The sequence below is a fragment of the Rhinolophus sinicus genome, chromosome 7 (genome assembly GCF_057876585.1).
Source record: "Rhinolophus sinicus isolate RSI-liver-muscle chromosome 7, RSI-T2T, whole genome shotgun sequence".
NCBI classification, from domain to species: Eukaryota; Metazoa; Chordata; class Mammalia; order Chiroptera; family Rhinolophidae; genus Rhinolophus; species Rhinolophus sinicus.
This window is the reverse complement of record NC_142507.1, coordinates 30,827,876-30,850,708: the sequence shown is the minus strand read 5'-3', so window position 1 is coordinate 30,850,708 and position 22,833 is coordinate 30,827,876. Positions and strand designations below refer to the sequence as shown.

Sequence of the window (22,833 nt, the reverse complement as noted above, 5' to 3'; positions counted from 1 at the left end):
TCCATCCATGTTGTCACAAATGGGACTATTTCACCTTTTCTTATGGCAGAATAGTGTATTCCATTGTGTATTTATACCACATCTTACTTATCCAATCATCTATCAAAGGACACTTTGGCTGTTTCCATGTCTTGACCACCCTAAATAAAACTGCAATGAACATTGGAGCACATATATCTTTACGGATAAATGTTTTCAGATTTTGGGTGGATACCCAGGAGAGGGATTGCTGGGTCATATGCTAATTCTATTCTTAATTTTTGAAGAACCTCCATACTGCATTCCATAGCAGCTGCACCAATCTGCATTTCCACCAACAGAGTATGAGGGTTCCTTTTTCTCCAAATCCTCTCCGACATTTGTTATTATTTGTCTTGTTGATGACAACCATTCTAACTGGTGTGAGGTGATATCTCCTTGTGGTTTTTATTTGCATTTCTCTGATGATTAGTGATGTTGACCATCTTTTCATATATCTATTGGCCATCTGTATGTCCTCTTTGGAGAAATGTCTGTTCAGGTCTTCTGCCCATTTTTTAATTGGATTATTTGTTTTGTTGTTGTTGAGTTGTACGAGTTCCTTATATATTTTGGGTATTAGCCCCTTATTGGAGGCGTTGCTTGCAAAAATCTTCTCCCATTTGGTTGGTTGCCTCTTTTCCACCTCAAGTTCTAACAGGCAATGTTACTCTGTCTACATGTGTATTCTTATGTAGCAGTATATGCCTGGTGTTGGTATAAATATAGGTGTGGTGCACATAGCTACATATTTATGTGTAATCTGAATATATGTGCATTTATAAGGTATATGTATGACTGATATATTTGTGGATATGGTCATTAATGGTGAAATTACAATGCATATTTTTGATTGTGTGACATTTGCATAATTATGTGAGTGCTTTGCATATGGTATGCACGTATATATGTGCCTGCATGTACATGTATGTGTTTGCAAGCATATATCTGCATAATTGTGCATCTTTGTGTGTATGCACATATTTGTATGAGAGAATGGATCCATAACTCTGTATCTCTAATGTAACAAATAACTTTCTGAAGTTTGCTTGCTGTCTAAATCAGAAATTCTTTTTTGAGTTACAACAGGAACAAAGAATAACAATCCACATCATCCTGCCTTCCAAAGAAACTAGGCATCTACTGACAAGGTGGAAGGAATCAGCAAACCTATCAAAGATGTCACTCAGAATGGGCCAGACCAATGCAAACTCCTGGAAGGGCTTTGTCTTCCTGGGCTCCTCCAGCTTTGGGGAGCTGCAATTCCTGCTCTTTGCATTGTTCCTCTCTCTGTATCTTGTCACCTTGACCAGCAATATCTTCATTATCAAAGTCATCTGGCTGGATTGCCATCTTCACACCCCGATGTACTTCTTCTTTTCTTTCCTATCTTTATCTGAAACAGTTTACACCTTGGGCATCATCCCCAGGATGCTCTCTGGCTTGGTCATGGGTGATCAGGCCATCTCCTATGTGGGCTGTGCTGCCCATATGTTCTTCTCTGCCTTGTGGGCTTGTACCAATTACTTCCTTCTGGCTGTCATGGGCTTTGACAGATATGTGGCCATCTGTGCCCCACTGCACTATGCCAGCCACGTAAATCCTACATTCTGTACCAGTTGGTTGACATCTCCTTCCTGAGTGGATATCTCTTGGTTTGGGAATGACACTAGTTATTTTCCCCTCCAATTCTGCAGCTCCCATGAGATCCAGCACTTTTTTTGTGACATGTCACTGGTGCTAAGCCTGGCCTGTGGGGATACAGGCCTGAGTGAACTGGGATCTGCATCCTCAGCTTGCTGGTCCTCCTGGTCTCCTTTTCCTTCATTACCATTATATATGCCTACATGTTGGCAGCAATGCTGAGGATCCCCTCCATGGAGGGACAGAAGGCCTTCTCCACATGTGCCTTACACCTCACAGTGGTCATTGTTCATTATGGCTGTGCCTCCTTCATATACTTGCAACCCAAATCCAGTTACTCTCTTGAGCATGATCAGCTTATTGCTGTCACCCATACTGTGGTGATCCCTCTCCTCAACCTCATTGTATATAGTCTAAGGAACCAGGCTGTGCAGACAGCTCTGAGAAGCATTTTCCAAGGGAGATTACTGGGTAAATGATAAAGGCTACCCCAGAGGGACCATCTCCTCTACATAGATTGGACATAGACCATGTACCCAGGACAATGGGCCAGGTATTCAGGGCCTCATACCAAAGCTGTTATACCATCAAGACCCTGGAAGAGTTCCACCTGCCTCCTCCTGCACTTCCCTTAGGGTTGCAAAGAGATGCAGAGGCAAGGTTTCCAGCTCTATTCATTGTGCTTAACTCACACTGAGCTCAGAATCTGAATTTTTACTTTCAGCCTAATAGATGCCACCCCTACTTACTGAAACCCAACTCATTAAGAAATTTCTAACTGATCTGAGCAAGATGAGAGGAGTTTAGAGTGCTCAAGTTCAAAACAGAATTGGCTGAGACCCTATCAGGGATCCTGTAGAGATTTCTAAAATAATTACATAATTAGACTATTCAACATATAATATTCTTCCAAGATCTGAAACTCAGTGACTATCAGTTTGACATTTAGTTTAAATGGTTTGCTAAATGAAAAGGTAGGTTATTTTCTCTTGCTACCACTGGATGTCTTTCATCTTTTTATATAGTATCCTCTCTATCTCTGGCTCATTACTTTGCCCTCTTCCTTTTCATTGGTTCTCCTATTTGGGTATATTTTATTTCAGAAAATATATTTGTCCCCTATTTCTTTTGATAATTTTTGTTGCTCTCTAATGGCCTCATAATCTTGGGTGTCAAGGACCTCCTCACTTGGACCACACCCTAGCATGGATACTATCTCTGACGGAATCACCGTACTGTGCCTATTTCACTTTCCACCTACAGTATGTTATGCGTGGTGCCAGACAGTCTTAGGGATAAGTAAAGCTGTAATTAATTCTTGCAGCTTTCAGGTAGGAGTTTGAATACAGGCTCTGAAACTTACTGTGTGATCCTGGGTAAATTACTTAAGCTTTCTCAGCTTCAACGTCCTCATCTGTAAAATGGTTGCAACTTCATAGTTTTGCATTGTTGACTAAGCAGGATCATGCATGTAAATAATTTAGCACAATACCTGGATAATAATAATTTTCCAATGAATGTCAGCTGCTACTATTGATAATGCCAAGTGACACTAGCTTTATTTAGGGAGAGGTTATTCTTGGTGGAGATCAGAGAAGGTTTCATTTCTAAGATAGTACTTAAACATGGTCCTAAAGGATGGGTGAGTTTTGAACACAGTAAGTGGGAAGAAAGTATATTTTAAGAAGAAAAAGCAGAATAACTAAAGTGTCAGTGGAAAGACAATATATGCTTGTTTCAGAGTGTCCAGAGGGACTAAAAATGTCTCACAAATGATTCTGATAAGTTAGCTTGGGTTAAGACTTCTTCGTGGACAGCAGTTTGGATACCCTGCTTCAGATTTGATCCTTTTGGCAGTGGGAGATAAGACACAGTAAAATTTTGAGCAAAGAGTAGAGTGGCCTCTGGGAAATGACTTAGCAAGATTAATCCAGCAGCAGAGACAAAGATGGATCTCAGCAGGGAGAAAACAGAGGGAAGGAGATCAGTAAGAACTCCATTGTCATCATGCTAAAGAAAGGCAAAGAGACCATAACATGATGAGTGGTGTTGGAAACCGAAGGAATTTACAAACATAACAGATTTTGAAACTGTAGAATTCATATGATTTAGCAATGAGTTAGAAATAGGATAAGACTTGAGAGATAGGGGAGAACTTATATTGGGAAAATTTTTTTTCAGATAGAAATTCATATTTTTCCATGGTCTCAGGGAAAAAACAATTTCTCTAGTTAGAATTTGATGGAAACTAAATTTGGGAAGAAGGAAGCTAGACCCTAGGTAAGAGAACAGATTGTAGAGAAGTATTTAAATTAGATGGCAGAAAGGGCATGTGTGAGGGGAAAAAGGCTATGTACTCCAGAATGCTTTTCACTATAAGCTAGAAGTAATCCTTCATTGCACTAAGGCTTTTGAGAAAATTAATTTCCAAAATCTATTCAGTCCATCTAGCATAACATTCACTAAATGTACTCTGTGCAATGGTGGTTAATGATGTTCCAAGAATTGCTAATTAATACTCAAAGTTCTATCTAAGTTTCAAAAGCATGAGTCTTAAGGATGAAAGGGTATAAAAATCATCTGGTGGGATTTTTCAGAAGAGATGTTTCTAGGAGCCAATCACTATAGACCTTGACACAATTGATTTGTGGTGAGAACAGGCAGAAATAGTTCACAAAATTTCCATATAGTGATTCAAATTCCTGCCTTTGATTGAGAACATGACAATGTGCTCAAAAAGAATAAACCCTCCTTTCAGGTACACACATGTACACACAGGGAAACAGAGGTTCCTTTGATGTGAACATGACCAGATATGCCCAATTCATGGTCTTTTAAAGAGACAATTAAGACCAGAGATTTTGGAATCAGACTTCCTGCATTTAAAGCCTAGTTTTGCCACTGTTTAGATGTGTGGCCTAGGAAAAGTTTCTTAACATTTTTGTGCCTCCATTTTCTCACTTGAAAAATGAAATGGTAACAGTATCTATTTTATAGGGATTTTTGGTAAAGATTAATATAAAATCTTTAGATCAGAGTCTGCCATACATAAAGCACTCAATATAACCATCTATTACTATTTGAAGATTCTAGACAGTATCACTTAAGGGTAGCTTATTTATTGCTTACCTGTGCAGCAGTGTCCAGCATCTTATATTTCATAATATAACCAGGAAAAGAATAGTAAAGTGTTATCTGGCACAGTGTCTGACTGGAGAAGGTAGGAATATGGACCTACATCCAGAGATTTGAGAGGATTAAATACTGGGAAATGGGCCAAGCTATAGGAATGAAGAATCAGATGGCTTCCAAGCAAATGTTTGGTATCAGACAGAACATAAAAAATAAAAGGGAGTATTCTGTAGGAGTGGAAGAGTTGGAGACCTAACCAAGCAGTAGGAATAATGAAAGAAAATCAGAGATATGGCCATATGGCAGGGACTCGGAGGCAGGCTCCGATCTATAAGTTGTATAGTAGAGAATTAGTAAGAATAAGTCAGGGATTCCAATTTAAAGTAAGTGAACAGAAGGTCAAGAAAAGATGAGTATCAATTAGGGGAAACTTAACCTTGAAATGAAGAGGGAAATCTGATATAACTTCTAAGTGTTACAATATTATGTTGAATATTTATATTCCCCAATTAAGTTATGAATGCTGATTCCCATATTACCATGCTTTGCTTGAGTGCACAGGTGGCCAGAATCTTATTTTAGAAGGAGCTGTACAAGTATGTAACTCTGACAATGCTATCTTCTTATGGCATTTTGTTGATTCTTCAGATAAATATTATCTTTTCTAGCCTCTGTACTACCCAATCTCTTTTATAAGATGGTGTTAATGGTTGTTTGCAAATTAAGAGCATTTCTTGACCCACCATATGTCTAATAATCTGATTTAGGCCTTGCAGATGCTTTGTAGGTGTTGAGGGAAGAATGGAACCATGCTCACCTTTGCCTTTGGTTATTACAAGCCACATTTTTTAGAATCTCCATACTTGGTAAATATGATATTAAATGATACTTATTTTTGATGTTTTATTGGACTTTGCTTTTTTTTTCAACTGTAACCACTTTTGGTAATTCATAATCAGATGGTTTAGATATTTATGAACACTTTTAGTTTTTTAAATTGAAGTTTATTGTGGTGACAATGATTAGTAAAGTTACATAGGTTTCAGGTGTACAATTCTGTAATACATCGTCTACATATCACATTGTGTGTTTACCACCCAGAGTCAGTTCTCCTTCCATTACCATATATTTGATCCCCCTTACCCTCATCTCCCAATCCCCACCTCCCTTACCCTCCGGTAACCACTAAACTATTGTCTGTGTCTATGAGTTTTTATTTCTTTATTTGTTTGCCTTGTTCCTTTGTTGTTTTCAGTTTTATATACCACATATCAGTGAAATCATGTGTTTCTGGACTTTTTCTGTCTGACTTATTTTGCTTAGCATAATAATCTCAAGATCCATCCATGCTGTCACAAATGGCACTATTTCATCTTTTCTTATGGCAGAATAGTATTTCATTATATATATACATATATATATACATACATATATATGTATATATATATATATATATATATATATATATATATATATGTACCACATGTTCTTCAAAATACTTATGGATTGTCATATTCCACATTATCCAATTGTTTAAGCAAAAATCAGTAAAAACATTTATACATTATTAGCAACACAGATTCCTCAGGCTATCAAATATCTTCATTTTCAAATGTAAGAATTTAAACACATTCTGAAGCTCAAGAGAACTTGTTTGTAAATCATCTTGGATTTTATTTATCTACTCTACAATGGCCCTCATTTACAATGCAATTAGCTACCCAATTTAGATGATAGTACAGTGCTCAGAAATACAGAAGCCCAACTAAGTCAGTAACATTTTACTTCACATTGCCCTATTAAAAACACTTAATTTTTTTTTAATTTAACTTACTGGGTGATAACGATTAGTAAAATTACATAGGTTTCAAGTGTACAATTCTAAAATGAAAACTTTATGTTATAATCAGAACAAAACAATAATCAAGACATATAGAACCCAACAAATAAAAAATAGAGAACTTAACACCCCTCAGTAGAAATTAGTTTCATACAAAATAAGCCCATGGTCCCTCTCCTCCAACTCTATTAATGCCTTATATCTCCCAAGGTTGAGATTTTTTTTCAGGTCCTGCAATAAATGTAATAAACACACACACACACACACACACACACACACACACACACACACACACACAGTACTATCTTTCCACCCTCTGTACTTGCCTGTCTCCTTCATCCCCCAATACTTCCCATCACACCAAGATTTTATATGATCCAGGAAAAGCTGCTTATCAGTTGCCAAAGTAGGAATTGGTGAAGCCAACATAGTCATAGCCAGCAGGGTGGCTTCGGCCCCGTGGGTCCACATATTGTTGCATATGTGATGCACAGAATGATACTTGTTCTGGGGTTAGGGCCTGAAACGTAAAAAGAAAGAGATAAGGTGATAGGGATTCAAAATACCTGGTTCCTTGGGGCTTCCAGTATGCATTACACCCAGGGGGTGGAGGAACTGTGGAAGAAGAAGCCAGCCCTGTTCATATCACATACTTTCTCATAAATCCATAATTTCTAATGAGTAAGACGAACTAATCTCTTCAATTTAGCTCTTACCTAAAGAATCCCACTCATTTTCACTACACTATTTATTCTATTTCATAAATTTGGATTATTAAATAAATGGGAAAAGAAATCCCTTTGAAAACTGAGTTTCAGGTTTGGAATTGACCCTGATAGTCATTAGAGATTGACTGTGGGTTTTGATCGTGACATGAAATGGAGACAAAAGCAAACGATATCTAAAGCAAGATGATATCTGAAATAAAAAAGAGGTGGGAGGAGGGTAGGTGCCTATAGTAGGCAACCAGGCCTGAGATTAACAAAATCTAGATTATGATGAGAGTAGATGTAATTGAATTCTGACCTGCTTCATGTCCTCTTTGGTAATATAGGCCTTGCCCTCTGCCAGGGCTTGGAAAGCATTCTCTATTTCATCGCTGGACTTGATGTTCTCTGACTCCTTGTCAATTAGGAATGAGGTATAGTCCTCCAGTGAGACATAACCCTTCCTGTGAGAGAAATGAATCAGGAACTGTGTCTTCTCAACAGCCAGAAAAGAAGGCAGGCCCCTTTCTCATCCTACTTAGTGTCTCAGAGATGGAGGAAAGACAGATTTTCCAAGTGCCTATTCCAACTCGGCATTCTGAGACTATGATCTCTATTCGATCCTCCTCCTCATGCCAAATAAACAGTTTCCTAAGTTCCAGTCTCTATTTCCTTATGGGTCTTTCAGCCTGACACACTACATCGAATTTGGGGATTTCCCATCAGCACCAGTATCTAGGTAGCTCAAGCACTACAACTGGAGTTGAAGACATCTATTTCTAGTCTTCTTTGGTCTTGGTATTAGAAAGAATTAGTCCCTAACAATAATGTGATCCCTCTATGACTACTACACCCTCACAAACACACAACAACCCCACTCCCATGAGTCAGTCATCCATAGGACCTTACACACATGAAGGGACTCTTCTCTCAGGTTCCATTCTCAGAACCAGCTGAAATTTATATGTCAAACATAACCAGGAATTGACCAAATTGCAGAGCTTGTGCCTGAGTTGGAGTTAGTGCCATAAACTTCTGATCTAATCATGGTAGGGCACCAAAAGCTGTCCAGTTCGTTTATGGTAATCTGTATCTTCTTATTTTCAAGATGAGCTAATTTCATGTTTTATGGATCATTTTACTTTCTGTGCTTGTCCCTCCAAGACCCATTTCCTGCTCCGGTCTGGCCCTTGGCCTTCTTCCTACCTCCCTGGGTCGACAGCATCCAGAAATTTCTCAAACTTGGGCTCAGGTTCACCTTCCTCCACCATGGGCAAGTAGTAATTGAGTCCTCTCAGGCAGGACCGGAAGTCTTTGTGACTCAAGGACCCTGTCAAATTCTCATCAAATTGTCTAAAGAATAAAAACATTTTATAAAGTTCAACAGAGACCCAGATTACAACAGAAAAGAACAGTTCTTGTTGCATCGGCTGGGGCTTTATTAACGTGACATAATGTTATCAGAGAATTGAGTGGAGCGCTTGCCTGTGTTTCTACATTTATAATAAATGGAGGAAAAAGCATAAAATGTTGAACACAAAAGAAATGTATTTTCTAAAGTCCAGGAATCTCATAGACATATTATAAGCTATAACTTGAAGCTAAACAACATAACTAGATCTTCATGTAAGATCCTATAAAGCCACACTGAGGGAAAAGTTGTTATTTGGAAATTAATTGAGTGGACTGAAAAACAAAGAACCAATCAACTACAAAGTTATACTCACTTATAGGTTGTGCTAAACTCCTTTAGTGTCTCCTCACTCACACCTATGGTATCTCTAAAAAGAAAAACATTAATTAAGCCATTAAGCAAAACAGAGAAAAGCAGAAGACATGCCACATGAAATAGAGAATTTTAGTGAGCAATATGCTATACAACTCATTTAATTCAGGGCTTGGCAAACCATGGTTCATGGGTCAAATCCAATCTGTCACTTGCTTTTGTACAGTCAGTGAGCTAAGAATATTTTTTACATTTTTACATGGTTGAAAATAATCAAAAGAAGAAAAATGCTTTATTAAACATAAAAATTACATGAAATTCAAATTTAAGTGTCCATAATGAAATTTTATTGGACCGTGTCCATGCTCATTCATATAAATTATCAGTAGCTACTTTCTCTCCACAACAGCAGAGTTGAGTAGTTATAACAGAGACTATGTGGCTCACAAAGTCTAAAATATTTATTATCAGACACTTTGCAGAAAAAGTTTGCCAATCTCTGATTTAGATAATAACTGCCAAAAAGCTATGGAGACCTAAAGCTTCTTTAATACAGTTAATTTCTTTAGAAAAAATAAATTCAGCTCTTCTGCCCTCTACCTTGAATATTTCTTGCATTCTAGACATTTTTACAGGGAATTTTACAAAAGGGAATGCTTTTCTGAAGAGATTACATAAGATGGTAAAGGGACTCTGAGAATTGGATGATGAGTAGATTCAGGACCATGAGAGCACTGTCTCCTATTTCATAATAGAATAAAGAGAAACAGTCATTCTATGGGACAGTAAAAAGAGAATGTTGGTTCTGAAGATGGTGAGTGTACTATCTCTGAAGCAGCTCTTTTATCCAGTACCCCAAATTCTAGCCCTTGAAGTTAAGTTCCTAACACCTAATACCATCCACACACTTCCCCAGTCCTGGACATAGGTTCTCAGTACTTGGCATGTATCTGTTGTTCCAGATTGTGTTGCATTCGTATCCCAAGCTGGTAGAGTTGGTCCCACTGCTGGGCCAGTCCAATGGTGCTGTACTTGATGTCCAGGATCAAAGCCTCTTCTAAGTTGTCCCCCAGATCCTCAATCTTGGTCAGCTGACGCTTCATCACCTGGATCTCCTTTTGCTTCCTCTGGAAAAAGGGAAGAAGAGTGACAGTCACCCAGGGCACCTGTGTAAACCTAGGATTGGGAGTGAGGATAAGATACTAATGTCTTTGGGTTTCCCCTAATTGCTCCTTTTCAATTATTTTCAAGGATATTCCTGTCCTCCATGAGAAATGAACTGCTCAGGAAAACCATTTAACTTCTCTATTCCTCACTGATAAAGTGGTAGAAGATTAAGTGATATGACCTCTCGCATTCTGGTAATCTGTAATATACAAAGAGTTAGTAGTTTTATACTACAGATAGGAAAGGGTAGAATTTCCAAGATCCATGCATCATCAGCTCCCAGTGGTTTTCATCATGAATTGTCTGCACTATTGATTGTAGTTGAGTTCTCAGGCTTACTTAAGCTCCACAGTGTTTACTCTTGGACCTCCTTGAGTGGAATTCCATAAAATGTTCCTGTCATTCAGGCACATTATATGCCAAATTTCTGCCTCTAGATCATGCTTTCTCAACCAGGGAATATTTTTCGTAGATAGAGTAGGAGTGAATGATGATGGGGGTTGGTAAAAAACATTAGATATTACAATGGCTTGCAGTCCTGCAAAGATCAATCCTACCTGACATCTTATTCTTTAGTATTTTTCTCTCTCTCCTGAGGTTCAATAATGAAAATAAGGTTAAGAGACACCCCTGTAGCCCGCTGCTTCACTCAATTGATAAGAGATCATCTAGATTGAATTGCATTATCAATTAATTGTTATTATCAAATAATAACAGAAATTTGTCAATGTTTCAAGTTGTAGGCTAGGAGCTTTTGCATTTGTTCCCTTACTTAATCAACATATTAGGTTGGTACAAAAGTAATTGCAGTTTAAAAGGTTAATTATAATTGCAAAAACCGCAATCATTTTTGCACCAACCTAATAGTAACTCTATAACGTAGGTATTATTAACTCCATTGTATAGATACAGAAATTGAAGTTCAGCTATTTCAGCAATCTGATGTCCATGAAGTGGTAGCAAATGGTTAGAATGGAAATTTTTGGCAGGGTTGGCACCGGAGCCTTAGGCTCTTGACTTTCAGGCCAGGGCATTTACCTAAAAGTATTCCTAAGAGTTTTCTTTAAGCAACCCTTTTTGCACACCTTGTAATTCTGGCAATATCCTGAGCTAATGAATAAACATTACTTACTTTATTTGCTTCCAACTGGGATTCCAGAGTTCCTGTTTCTTTCAGCAAAGATCTAGTTAAGAAGCAGAGGAAAATATTACTTATAATATCAGAGATCAGTATTTCACACAGACAGACAAACTCAGAGCCCCTACACTTCTCTACTGCTACTTCTTCCAAGTTACACGGCTTCTCTGAAATAAATTTTCGTAACACCAAATTTTCATGAAACCAAACCGCTCTGTCTATTGGCAACGTTGCCAGATAGATTTTTCTCTGCCTATGAGAAGGCTTCCAGACCTCCCTCCTAATTTTTATCCTCAAACATACCCTTAACCTAATGTAGGCAAGACTTCACTGGTGGGGTGTGGAGCTAGAATGATATATTAGGCTTCTCTTTTTCACCCTACATTTTTATTTAGAAAACATCAGATTGAGACGGGATGAAGATGCCTTAGTGAATTATTCCTCTTTAGCTAATTATTCCAGAATTTTATAACAAAAAAAGTACAATAACATACAATACTGACCCATCCAGAAAATAAGCCCTGGACACGGAAAACCGGAACAGGAATCGGAAAAGAAAAAAGGGAAATCATATGTTAACATGGACTACTTTAATGATCTTTTTTCTTCAGATTTATGAAGCATTCTCAATCCTTTGTAGCCAAAAACATATGAACATGCTCCACCTACTGTTCCAAAAGTCTCTTCCACACTGAGAAGCTAAGAACCTTCCGTGCAGCTACTTGCTGTAGGATGAAGACCACAGTTATCAGGTGACATGCTTGGTGTTGGCCACATGCTCCCAGGGGATGAAGGACCAAAACCAGAGGCAGATAAGGATGAGCTGTATTTCCTCTGCTTTTTGTCAGATGTACTTTAGCTATGATACAGGATTTCTTTCTGTTAATTGTTTGATTTATCCTTGTTAGTGGTGTGTAGAAACAGTATATATCATGGATTGTCTAAACCACCATTTTAACTCTCAAACCTCCACAATTCTGACCTACCTACTGGGTACAGTCTACCAATTTAGATCATTTATTCTAACGTATTACACCTTCTCAGTCTCCTCTTTTCCAGGTTATTTGCCCTAAATGATGTGACAAATGTTATTTTTACATATAGAACATTTTGCACTTGGTAAAAGCAATGAGCATATATTATTTCACTTGATTCTCATCACAGCTTTAGTAGTCAGGCAATATAAGAGCTTCATATTAAGTGTTCACAATATGCTCTGATTCTGCTTGTGTCAATAAACACCTATGTGACCTTGAGCAAGTCAATTTATCTATTCAACTTCTTTCCACACTTGGAAACAAGAGGTAATAAGATCTGCTTTGTACATTTTTCAAGGCTGCTCTAAAAATTAAGTGATGTAATGGGTATAGAAGTACTTTGTAAAGTGAAAAGTGGTATGCAAACATAAGGGACTGTCATTATTTTTGGACTGTAATAGGCAACAGAGAAAAAAGTGAGAGCATCAAGGAGAGAATGCTGAAGGGTACACAATGGATAGCAATATGAAATTCTCAATTTTTCAAGGATTGATTCAGAAAGCTATCAATTAAAAGTATAAAACACAAATAGGACATGGTGATTTTAGGACAGCATAAATGCTGTAGGAGTCCCTTGTCCTTAGGCCCTCATATATGTATGTTATCCTTATAAGAAATGGAATGTGTGCTATAGGGATCATAAGTTTTGAGGTAGCACACATACCTGGTCTCCAAGATCCACTGAAGGAAGGCACTGGCATTCTGTTCAAACTCCTGGCACATCTCAAAGTTCTTGACCTGTCTTGACTCTTCCTTTTGCAGCTCCTGCTCTCGTTCCTGAAACCCCAAGTCACAGGTACATACTGAAGACCTTTCTTTGCAATAAAATGGCTGGTTCCCAGGCTCAGCTACACTTATTAACTTTCCCAAATCTAACCTATCTTCGAGAGCCATGTGCCTATGTGTTCACATTTCTTCCAGCCCATCTATTCTTATCTCCAAAAGGTGAAAAAAGCTCATGTCACTTCCCATAAGTACTTGCAGAGTCTCAAAGACCAATCCCAGTAACAAATAATCAAGTAATAAGGCAAATCTTTTCTCAATTTTTTTTCCAGGTGAAATTCCATTTAAATGAACATAAAAGCAGCCTTAAAGGGAAAGGTAGTAATAAGCGTTGCCACATAAAATTGGTGATTTTATGGTGAAACTTTCCTTTTTTAAACTTTTAAATATTTTTTATAGTTTCTGTAATGAACATTATCATAGACAAACAAAAATTAAATAAAAACACATTTGAAAGGCCATTTTGGAGGTGTGTATAAAACAAAGAATGCCTTGGATGCGGGAATATATAGACTGTAAAGATATATACAAACCTTATGAACTTTTTGTGACGCATTTTTAGAACTACCTCCTAGAGCTTGTGTTTGCTTCCCTAAATCACTGCTGAACACCCATAAGCATGAAACTGTCTGAACTATGGGGCACAGAGCTATACCTATAATAAATTTATTTCCAAATTTTTTTTAGACTTCCCAGTATATGACTGCTGTCCTGATTAATAGTGTCCATTTCCTTTTTAAAAGTTTCTCAACTTGGATAATAATCTAAATGTTCATGATTACTCTAGTCAAAGGAAATCTCTACTGTGCTTCAAGTTACCTTGATGATGTCAGGTAGGTGTGTCCAGATCCTTTCTAGGACCTCCATTGTTAACCAGGTATAAGGGCTGGAGGGCACATTTAAGGCCTTAATCTGCTGGTCTAGCTTTAGCAAATAGTTAAAGTTTTCTTGGGCCCTGGCCAAGGAGGCCAAGAAGGCCTCATGGTCCTTCTGCAGCTGGCGAACCTCATTCAGGGAGACACAGTGCACAGGCTCTGACAGGTCCTCCTCAGCATTTTCACACCAGTGATTGAAAGCTGAAGCCTTGTATGCAAATTCCATGAATAGCTCCTCAGCCTACAGAGGAAGAAAAGTATACCTCCATTTTTCCCAATAGGAAGAGAATAGAAGAAGAAAAGACTAAAGAGAAGAGACAAAAGACTGAGCATTAAAAAAAAAAAAAGACTGTCTTCAAATATTTTCAGGGCCAACATTCTAAGAGGGCAGAACTAAAACCAATGGGAACCACATGATCAGGTAGATGGACATGTGAATTTGAGGTATAAGCTCTGATCCTGACATTTTCTCGTTGAATGAAAGTGGCCAAGTTTTCCATCATCTACAAATGAAAAGGTTGAATGACTTCTAGATTTGTTTTAGCTCTAAGAGTCCAAAAGTGGCAAAGGTCATTTTTGATGATAAGATTTCCTATTCTGAAGTCTGTGTTTCAATTCTACTTGGTACATAGTAAACATGTAAAAATAGGTGCTAAATGGAGAAATGTCTCTGCAGGTCCTCTGTCCATTTTTCAATTGGGTTGTTTACTTTTTTGTTGTTGAGTTTCACGAGTTCCTTGTGTATTTTGGATATTAGCCCCTATCGGAGGCACTGTTTGCAAAAATCTTCTCCCATTCAGTTGGTTGCCTCTTTAGTTTGTTGATTGTTTCTTTTGCTGTGCAGAAGCTTTTGAGTTTCATATACTCCATTCGTTTATTTTAGCTTTTATTTCCATTGCCTTTGGAGTCAAATTCATAAAATGCTCTTTGAACCCAAGGTCCATAAGTTTAGTACCTATGTTTTCTTCTATACAGTTTATTGTGTCAGGTATTATGCTTCAGTCTTTGATCCATTTTGAATTAATTTTGGTACATGGTGACAGATAGCAGTCCAGTTTCATTTCACTGATATGTGGAATATAAACCAAAAACAGCAAAAGAACAAGACAAACAAATGAGAAACAAAAAACTCAACTCATAGACACAGACAATAGTTTAGTGGTTACCAGAGGGTAAGGGGGATCAAATATATGGTGATAGAAGGAGAACTGACTCTGGGTGGTGAACACACAATGGGATTTATAGATGATGTAATACAGAATTGTACACCTGAAATCTATGTAATGTCACTAACAATTGTCACCCCAATAAATTAAAAAAAAAAAAAAACTAAAAGAAAAAGGTGCTAAATGAATGAATAAATGATTAAATGAACAAGTAGGTTGTGGGATAAGCAAATCTATCCCATCCTTTATGCCTTCCTCTTTATTCTGATCTTCTGCAGACCACACGTCTCTGATGTCTCTTTGTATATACTGAATTATTTTCCTACCATTCTTCTAAACCTTATTTAGGGCTTATTTCATGCTTGAATCCCCTGCTTAAACCTATTTCCTACCCTCTAACTTGTATTCTTTTTCCTGCAATACTCTCTGGAGTTATCCATATGTTCTGAATGACTCTGAGTATCTTTCTTTTTTTTTTTCCACACAGTTTTCTGGTTTTATTTCTTAAATAAAACCATGAGCTTTCAGGCTATGATGATAATTAAATATTAATTTAAAATATAATTTAATGGCTGAATGAGCTATCATATTTCTTTGTCACAATATATTTAAACACTATTCTATTATTGCCTGTTTATACTATTTCTAATTTTCCCCATTACAAATAGGACTGTGATAAATACCTTTTAATATTAATCTTTGATAACATCTTTTTTATGTCAGTTCACTTTTATTTTTTATTTGTTTGTATTATTAGTTTCAGGTGTACAAAACAACATAATGATTAGACATTTACATACCTCACAAAGTGATACTTCCAACAAGCCTACTACCCATTTGAAACCATACATAGTCAATACCATTGACTATATTCCCTATGCTGTACTTTACATCCCTTGACAATATACATATTTTTAGCTATAGTTGACATTCAATATTATTTTATGTTAGTTTCAGGTGTACAGTACAGTGGTTAGGCATTTATATAATTTAAGAAATGATTCCCCTGGTAAGTCTAGTACCCATCTGACACCATACATAGTTGTATAACATTATTAACTATATTCCCAGTACTGTATTTTACATCCCTGTAACTATTTTGTGACTGTCAATTTGTACTTCCTAACCCCTTCACTTTTTTCACTTATCCCCCCAAACCCCTCCCATCTAGTAACCATCAGTTTGTTTTCCATATCTATAAGTGAATGACTCTGAATTTCTGAATGAGAGAAATAATATGGATTGGTCCAAACAGTATGTAATCAAAAATAGTTTTAGATTTAAGATTTATTATAGACTTTGGGTCAGCAGACTGTACTCTCAAGGAGATTTATGTTATACAAATGAATTTTCACCCTCAAACATAAAGATTAAAGAGGAAAAATTGGCCCAAATGAAAGGGAGATTACAGGGTTGTGCACTATTACATTTTCCCTGTACTCATTTCAACAATCTATATGCTAAAATAGACCAACACAGAGAAAACTAATATGGCCCTCACACAGGAAGAACATGACAACCATAAAGTACTTAATATTATTTTCATAATACTATGGATCAACTGAATATTTTACAAAGATTTTATAATTTTAAAATAATAGAATCAGAATGTGAACTAACTACTCGGCCATAAGAAAAGATGAAGTACTGTCATTTATGACAACATGGATGGATCTTGAAATTATTATGCTAAGCAAAATAAGTCAGACAGAAAAAGCCAAGAATCATATGACTTCACTCATATGTGAGATATAAAACTGCAAGCAACAAAGGAACAAGACAAACAAACAAAGAAACAAAAACTCGTAGACATAGACAACAGTTTAGTAGTTACCAAAGGGTAAGGAGGGAGAGGAAGTGGTAGAAGAGGGAAAAGGGGATCAAATATATGGTGATGGAAGGAGAACTGACTCTGGGTGGTGAACACAGAATGCAATATATAGATGATGTATTATAAAAATGTACACTTGAAAGCTATATAATTTTACTAACCATTGTCACCCCAATGAATTTAATAAATATAAAGAACGTAAAATATATTTATATTTTTATATATTTATAAAGTTACCCATTAATTGATTCATTTTTTTTTTACCTAAAATTAAGTTTCAAGTCCTTCAATACAGTAAAAATTAACTAAGGGTCCAGACTGACTGATTTTTGTGTGTTTGTTTTCTATCTAATTCCCCTAACTCCCTACCTTAACTTGTTGCCAGGTGTAATACTTGTTCTGGTCTAGGAATCCTTAGTAATTTCACTGACCATCTTCACCTCCTTTTATTATTGATTTTTTTAAATGATCAACATCTAATACCTTAACAGCCACCACTAAAAAGAACATTTTAATCACATATATCCGTATACAACTTAATGGTTTATAATGAATTTTTACAGATCGTTGCTTCTTTTAATAGTAATAACATAGTAATAACACAAAACAGCAGGAGACAACAGTGACATTATCTTATTTCATAAGTGGAAGAATCAAGGTTCAGAGATATTAACTGACATATACAAAGTTTCCCAGCCAGGAAAGATGAGAACACAGATTTTACTTGTCTAGTTCTCCTTTTATTTGAGTTAAAGAAAAGCACAAGGATGACGTTTTATCCAGCCTGCCAGTTTCAGGTCTTCCATACAGTAAGATCTCCCATCCTCTTGCCCTACCTATCTCTTCCATTACATGTGCCTGGCTTTCACATCAACTCATCTGGATAACTGACAAATCAGTCTTAAAAAAACAAAATGAAAAAAAAAAACAAAAACACCCACCTTTCTATCAATCTGAAAAAAATGAATTACTTCTTGCTCGATAAGAATGTCTTCCTGATCCTTTCCAAAGTATTTACTCAAAAAATCTACAGATTATCCAAACAGGGTTTTCACGATCTATTTCTGGATTCCATGGCTAATATACAGATAATCAAGACCTTATCATGGCTCATCAATTTTTTTTTAATTTACCTTTTGTAGGGGCACCTGTTTCTCCAGCAATTTTTCTTTGTGGGTTGCAGAGGCTTCCAGCAGCTTTTCCCAGAGCCTCAGCAAGGCAGCATGGCGCTCCTCAATGGCTTTGGTCTGGCTGTGCTGAGCAGCAACCAGGTGGTCCTTTAAGTCAGTTATCTCAGACAGTCTCTCATGCTGGAAGCTCTGCAGACTGACATCCAGTGTTTCCTGAGAAACAACCATAGAGAAGCAGTGAACAGAGAAATAATGCAGATTCCAAGAGGTCATTCACACCTGGGTTCCACCAGATTTTTGTCATGGACAAGATAAGGACTAGGAAAGAGTTAGAATGATGATCAAAGAAAATAAAATTTGACTCAGAGACTTAAATGAACATTTGAAATTAGAATTATGGTTAAGTTCCAGTGCATGTATGTTTTATAATTAGATTTTAGGTTAGGTGGAATATTAATGATAAAGGAATATTGGAACATGATATGATATTCCAAATTTTCTATACAAAATAACAAAAGACCTCATACATATGCTAGTTAAACAAATGAAATCTTTGTGGAAATGTTGATATGAGAATCACAAAACTAGGAATGTTCCACTTCCAGCTTTTAAAGGGTAGCTTATATTTGACCAATTCTGTCTCTGAGAACAACTTTAACCACTGGATAAAAGAACAAAAAAATCAGCTGTTTGAAAGAAATCAGAATACAACACAGGTAGTTATAACTCAAGGGATCAAAATTCCATAGAGGAGGGAATAGTAGTAGAGTAGGAATAATAATCTCTGTTACTTTCCCTTTTGAAGTATAAACTGTACAGGGTAAGAGGAGAACACAGCCAATCAGAGCTTTTGATGATCTCATGGAGCTATAAAGAGACAAAAACTGGAATTCTGGGGAATAGATGCAGCCAGGATTTGAGAAGCCAAGAGAACTGCAGAAAAGTAGGTTCAATATTCTGACTGTATTTTTCCATCAAGACATTTGTAGATTCCTAAAATATACAAGACACAAGTCCTAGAAGCCAAGCAGAAAACAGTAGCTAAGAGTCTAAAATGCTAAGTAGAGTTTTCTGTAGTTACATTGTGCTGAGTTCAAGACACATCAAGTGGGAGCCTAGTGAACGAGATTTAGTTGAAGCCCCTAAAAGGTCCCAGGTATAAGAGCAAACAGAAAAAGGCTAGTACTCAAAAAACTGTAATTATGGGGATTTCGTCACAGAAATGGGTGGGAGGAGTGCTTCTTGAAATCTCCCCTGGAATTTACAACATATTGAATAGCTATAATTCAACAGAAGACTCCCTGCATGGCACACAGGCATGCCTGAGACCAGCAACTTGAATCATTTAAAGGTGGGCAATTTGGGTCAGCAGCAGAGGAGAAAAAAGGAAAGTGCAGAGATGTGGGCCTTGGGCCACAGAACATGAACTGGAGCTCAGAGCTCCCTGCATTCTGGAGCTTACCACAGCCATGGGAGAGGGAAGTGCACCCCTTATGGCCCACAGTTCTGCCAAAGGGATGAGCATATAACACAGCTGAACCTAACGCTCACGGCAGAGACCCTGGAGCAAAGACTGAAGGAACAAGGGTGAGAACAGTGATTTAAGCCCTCACTGCCAAGTAGAGGACAGAAGACGTAGGTACAGAGCCTGGCCAACCCTTCCCCACTCTCCCAGAGTTCGCCCCACCTCCACCCCTTCAGTGCTACAAGTAGACTACAGAAGAAACGATAGCAGTGTCAGATAAAAAAAAAACCAGAATACTTACAGCTCTGAGAACTGCAGTCCCACAGCCACAGATTCACAGTGTAACTAATTCTGGCAAAAGGGAAGGAACTATAGGGGCAAGAAAATTGTGGACTGGTAGTTGCCATTGCTCATAGCCACCTCTCACAACACACCCCACCCCCTCCTATCTGGGTGGATCACTGCAGGGATAATCAGAGCAGCTGAGACACACAGGCTCTGAATTTGGTTGCAGGAAGAACTTTGTGACTTCAGAAGGTCTCCACATACTCTCACAGAGGCAGTGCCCAGAGACTCAGGCAACCTGCTCACAGAGAAGAACCCCACCATCACAGGACCCCTTCCATCAAGTAAGAGCCGGAACAACGCAAGAGAAAATATAACACAACAGTGTGAGAGAGAATAAAAGGCTGCAGAGGGAGAGAAAATAAAACATTCTACCAACACCTACTGGAAAGCAAAAGAAAGACCTCTTCCTATCAACCTGTTGCAAAATCCACTCCTATAGATGCCTAGGAAGAGAAATAATAATTCATTAGTTGCCATGAATAACCAAGGTAACAAGGCAGCTCAGAAAGAAAATGAAAAGTCTCCAGAAAATGAACTGAAAGACATGGAAATATGTCACTTACATGACAGAGAATTCAAGATTGCTGTTCTGAATAAACTCAACGAGATGCAAGAAAACACAGACAGGCAGGTTAATGAACTCAGAAACACAATCAAACAACAAAATGAACATTTTACCAAAGAGAATGAAATTTTAAAGAAGAACCAAACAGAATTTCTGGAGAGTAAACATTCAATAAAAGAAATGAAGAATGAAATAGAAAGCTTAGGAAGCTGACCAGGTGGAGGAAAGAATCAGTGACATCGAAGATAGAAATCTGGAAATCACACAGATGGAAGAAGAGAGTGATTTGAGAGTTAAAAGAAAGAACTCTACAAGAACTTTCTGACTCCATCAAAAAGAACAACGTAAAAGTAATGGGCACACCAGAAAGAGAAGAAAGGAAAAAGGGAAAAGAGCATGTATTCAAACAAAGTCAATGAGAGCTTCTCAGACTTGTGGAAAGAACTGGATCCTTGAATCCAAGAAGCAAATAGAACATCTAATTACCTCAATCCCAACAGGCCTTCTTCAAGGCATTGAAGGTATTGAAGCTGTCAAAAATCAATGACAAAGAAAGAATTCTCAGGGCAGCCAGGGAAAAGAAGACGGTAACCTACAAAGGAAAGCCCATTAGATTATCATCACATTTTTTCATCAGAAAGCAAGGAGGGAGTGGAGTCAAATATTCAAACTATTGAAAGAAAGAAATTATGAGCCAAGAATAACATATCCAGCAAAGATATCCTTTAGCTATGCAGGAGGAATAAAGACATTTCTAGACATATAGAAGCTGAAGGAATTTTCTAACACATGACCTGCATTACAAGAAATACTGAAGGACACTATTCAACCTGAAACAAAAAAGCAAAAGAATACAAAATCATGAGTAGTATTTCAGACAGACAGATAGAAGCAGGAAATGGCAACCATTACACAAAAGAAGACACTATACACTTAAACATAACATACAGGGTAAAGAAGAAAAACCATTTAAAAAAAATAGGAAAAAGACAACTTGCTGTTGCAACACAGAAATGAACTCACAGCACAAGTAGGGGTAATTTGTGACAACAAAAACATAAAAGAGGAGAGAAAAGTTCTGAACTGGCAAAAGGAAATGGAGAAAGGAAGCATACTGAAGAAAATGGGATACTCTAAATATGAAACTTTCTTTCACGTAAACTTAATGGTAACCATTCAAAAAAAATGAAGAACTGAAATACGTAACATGGAAAAAGAAGAAACAGAGTGGAAAATCATAGATTACCACCACACTGATATAACAGACAGCAACAAAAAGGCAAAGAAACAATGGAGACACCAACCTACCAAAAAACAAAGGTAGAATGTTAGGAAATCCTCATATGTCAATAATCACCTTAAATGTAAATGGACTGAATTCACCAATAAAAAGACACAAAGTGGCAGATTGGATCAAAATGCTAAACCCGACCATATGCTGCTCCAAGAGACACATCTCAGCTACAAGGACAAATATAGACTCAAAATGAAAGGGTGGAAATTGATATTCCAAGTAAATGATATACAGAGAAAAGCAGGTGTATCCGTACTGATATCAGATGAAAGAGACTTCAGAATAAAAATGGTCACAAGAGAAAAAGATGGGCATGTTATAATGATAAAAGGGACGATATAACAAAAAGACATACCACTTATCAATATATGTATGCCCCCAATCAGGGAGTACCAAAATATACAAAGCAACTACTAACAAAACTAAAGGAAGAAATTGACCTAAAATAATTATTGTAGGGGACCTAAAACATTATTGACAGCTATGGATACATCATCCAAACAGAAAAATAATAAGGAAATATCAGCCCTAAAAGACACATTAGACCAAATGGACATAATTGACATTTCTAGAGCACTTCATTTTAGAACATCAGACTATATACTCATTTCTAGTGTACATGGAACATTCTCAAGGATAGACCATATACTGGGACATAAAACTAGCCTCAGCAAAATGAAGAAGGCTGAAATGATACCAAGCATATTCTCTGATCACAAGGCTTTGAAATTGGATATCAACTGCAAAAAGAAAACAGAAAAACCACAAATATGTAGCGATTAAACAACGTGCTTTTAAAGAATGACTGGGCCAAAAAAGAAATAAGAGGGGAGTTCAAAAGATAAAAAGAAACAAATGAGAATGAAAATACATACCATCAAAATCATTGGGATGTGGCAAAACTAGTAATAAGAGGGAAATTTATACCATTACAGGTCTATTTCAAGAAAGAACCTAACATTACACC

At 37.1% G+C, this 22,833-nt stretch overlaps 1 protein-coding gene and 1 pseudogene across 3 annotated transcripts in view; one reads left to right on the top strand and one right to left on the bottom strand.

Annotated features, from left to right (window-relative positions):
* Positions 1–1,209: 1,209 nt before the first annotated feature.
* Positions 1,210–2,141, top strand: LOC109457971 (olfactory receptor 10Z1-like; annotated as a pseudogene).
* Positions 2,142–6,891: 4,750 nt separating this feature from the next.
* Positions 6,892–22,833, bottom strand: part of SPTA1 (spectrin alpha, erythrocytic 1) — a 129,003-nt gene continuing 113,061 nt past the window's right edge. Inside the window, exons 43-52 of one of the 3 annotated variants that reach the window (XM_019751299.3) lie at positions 18,198–18,407; positions 14,012–14,308; positions 13,074–13,186; positions 11,876–11,893; positions 11,367–11,418; positions 10,007–10,194; positions 9,069–9,122; positions 8,548–8,694; positions 7,661–7,805; positions 6,892–7,154 (exon numbers count right to left, since the gene is read on the bottom strand). In XM_019751299.3, coding sequence (XP_019606858.2) covers positions 7,029–7,154; positions 7,661–7,805; positions 8,548–8,694; positions 9,069–9,122; positions 10,007–10,194; positions 11,367–11,418; positions 11,876–11,893; positions 13,074–13,186; positions 14,012–14,308; positions 18,198–18,407 — 1,350 coding nt within the window. In that variant the 3' untranslated portion in view covers positions 6,892–7,028. The remainder of the gene's footprint in view (positions 7,155–7,660; positions 7,806–8,547; positions 8,695–9,068; positions 9,123–10,006; positions 10,195–11,366; positions 11,419–11,875; positions 11,894–13,073; positions 13,187–14,011; positions 14,309–18,197; positions 18,408–22,833) is intronic. The other 2 variants (XM_074318724.2, XM_074318725.2) reach the window with 2 other exon arrangements.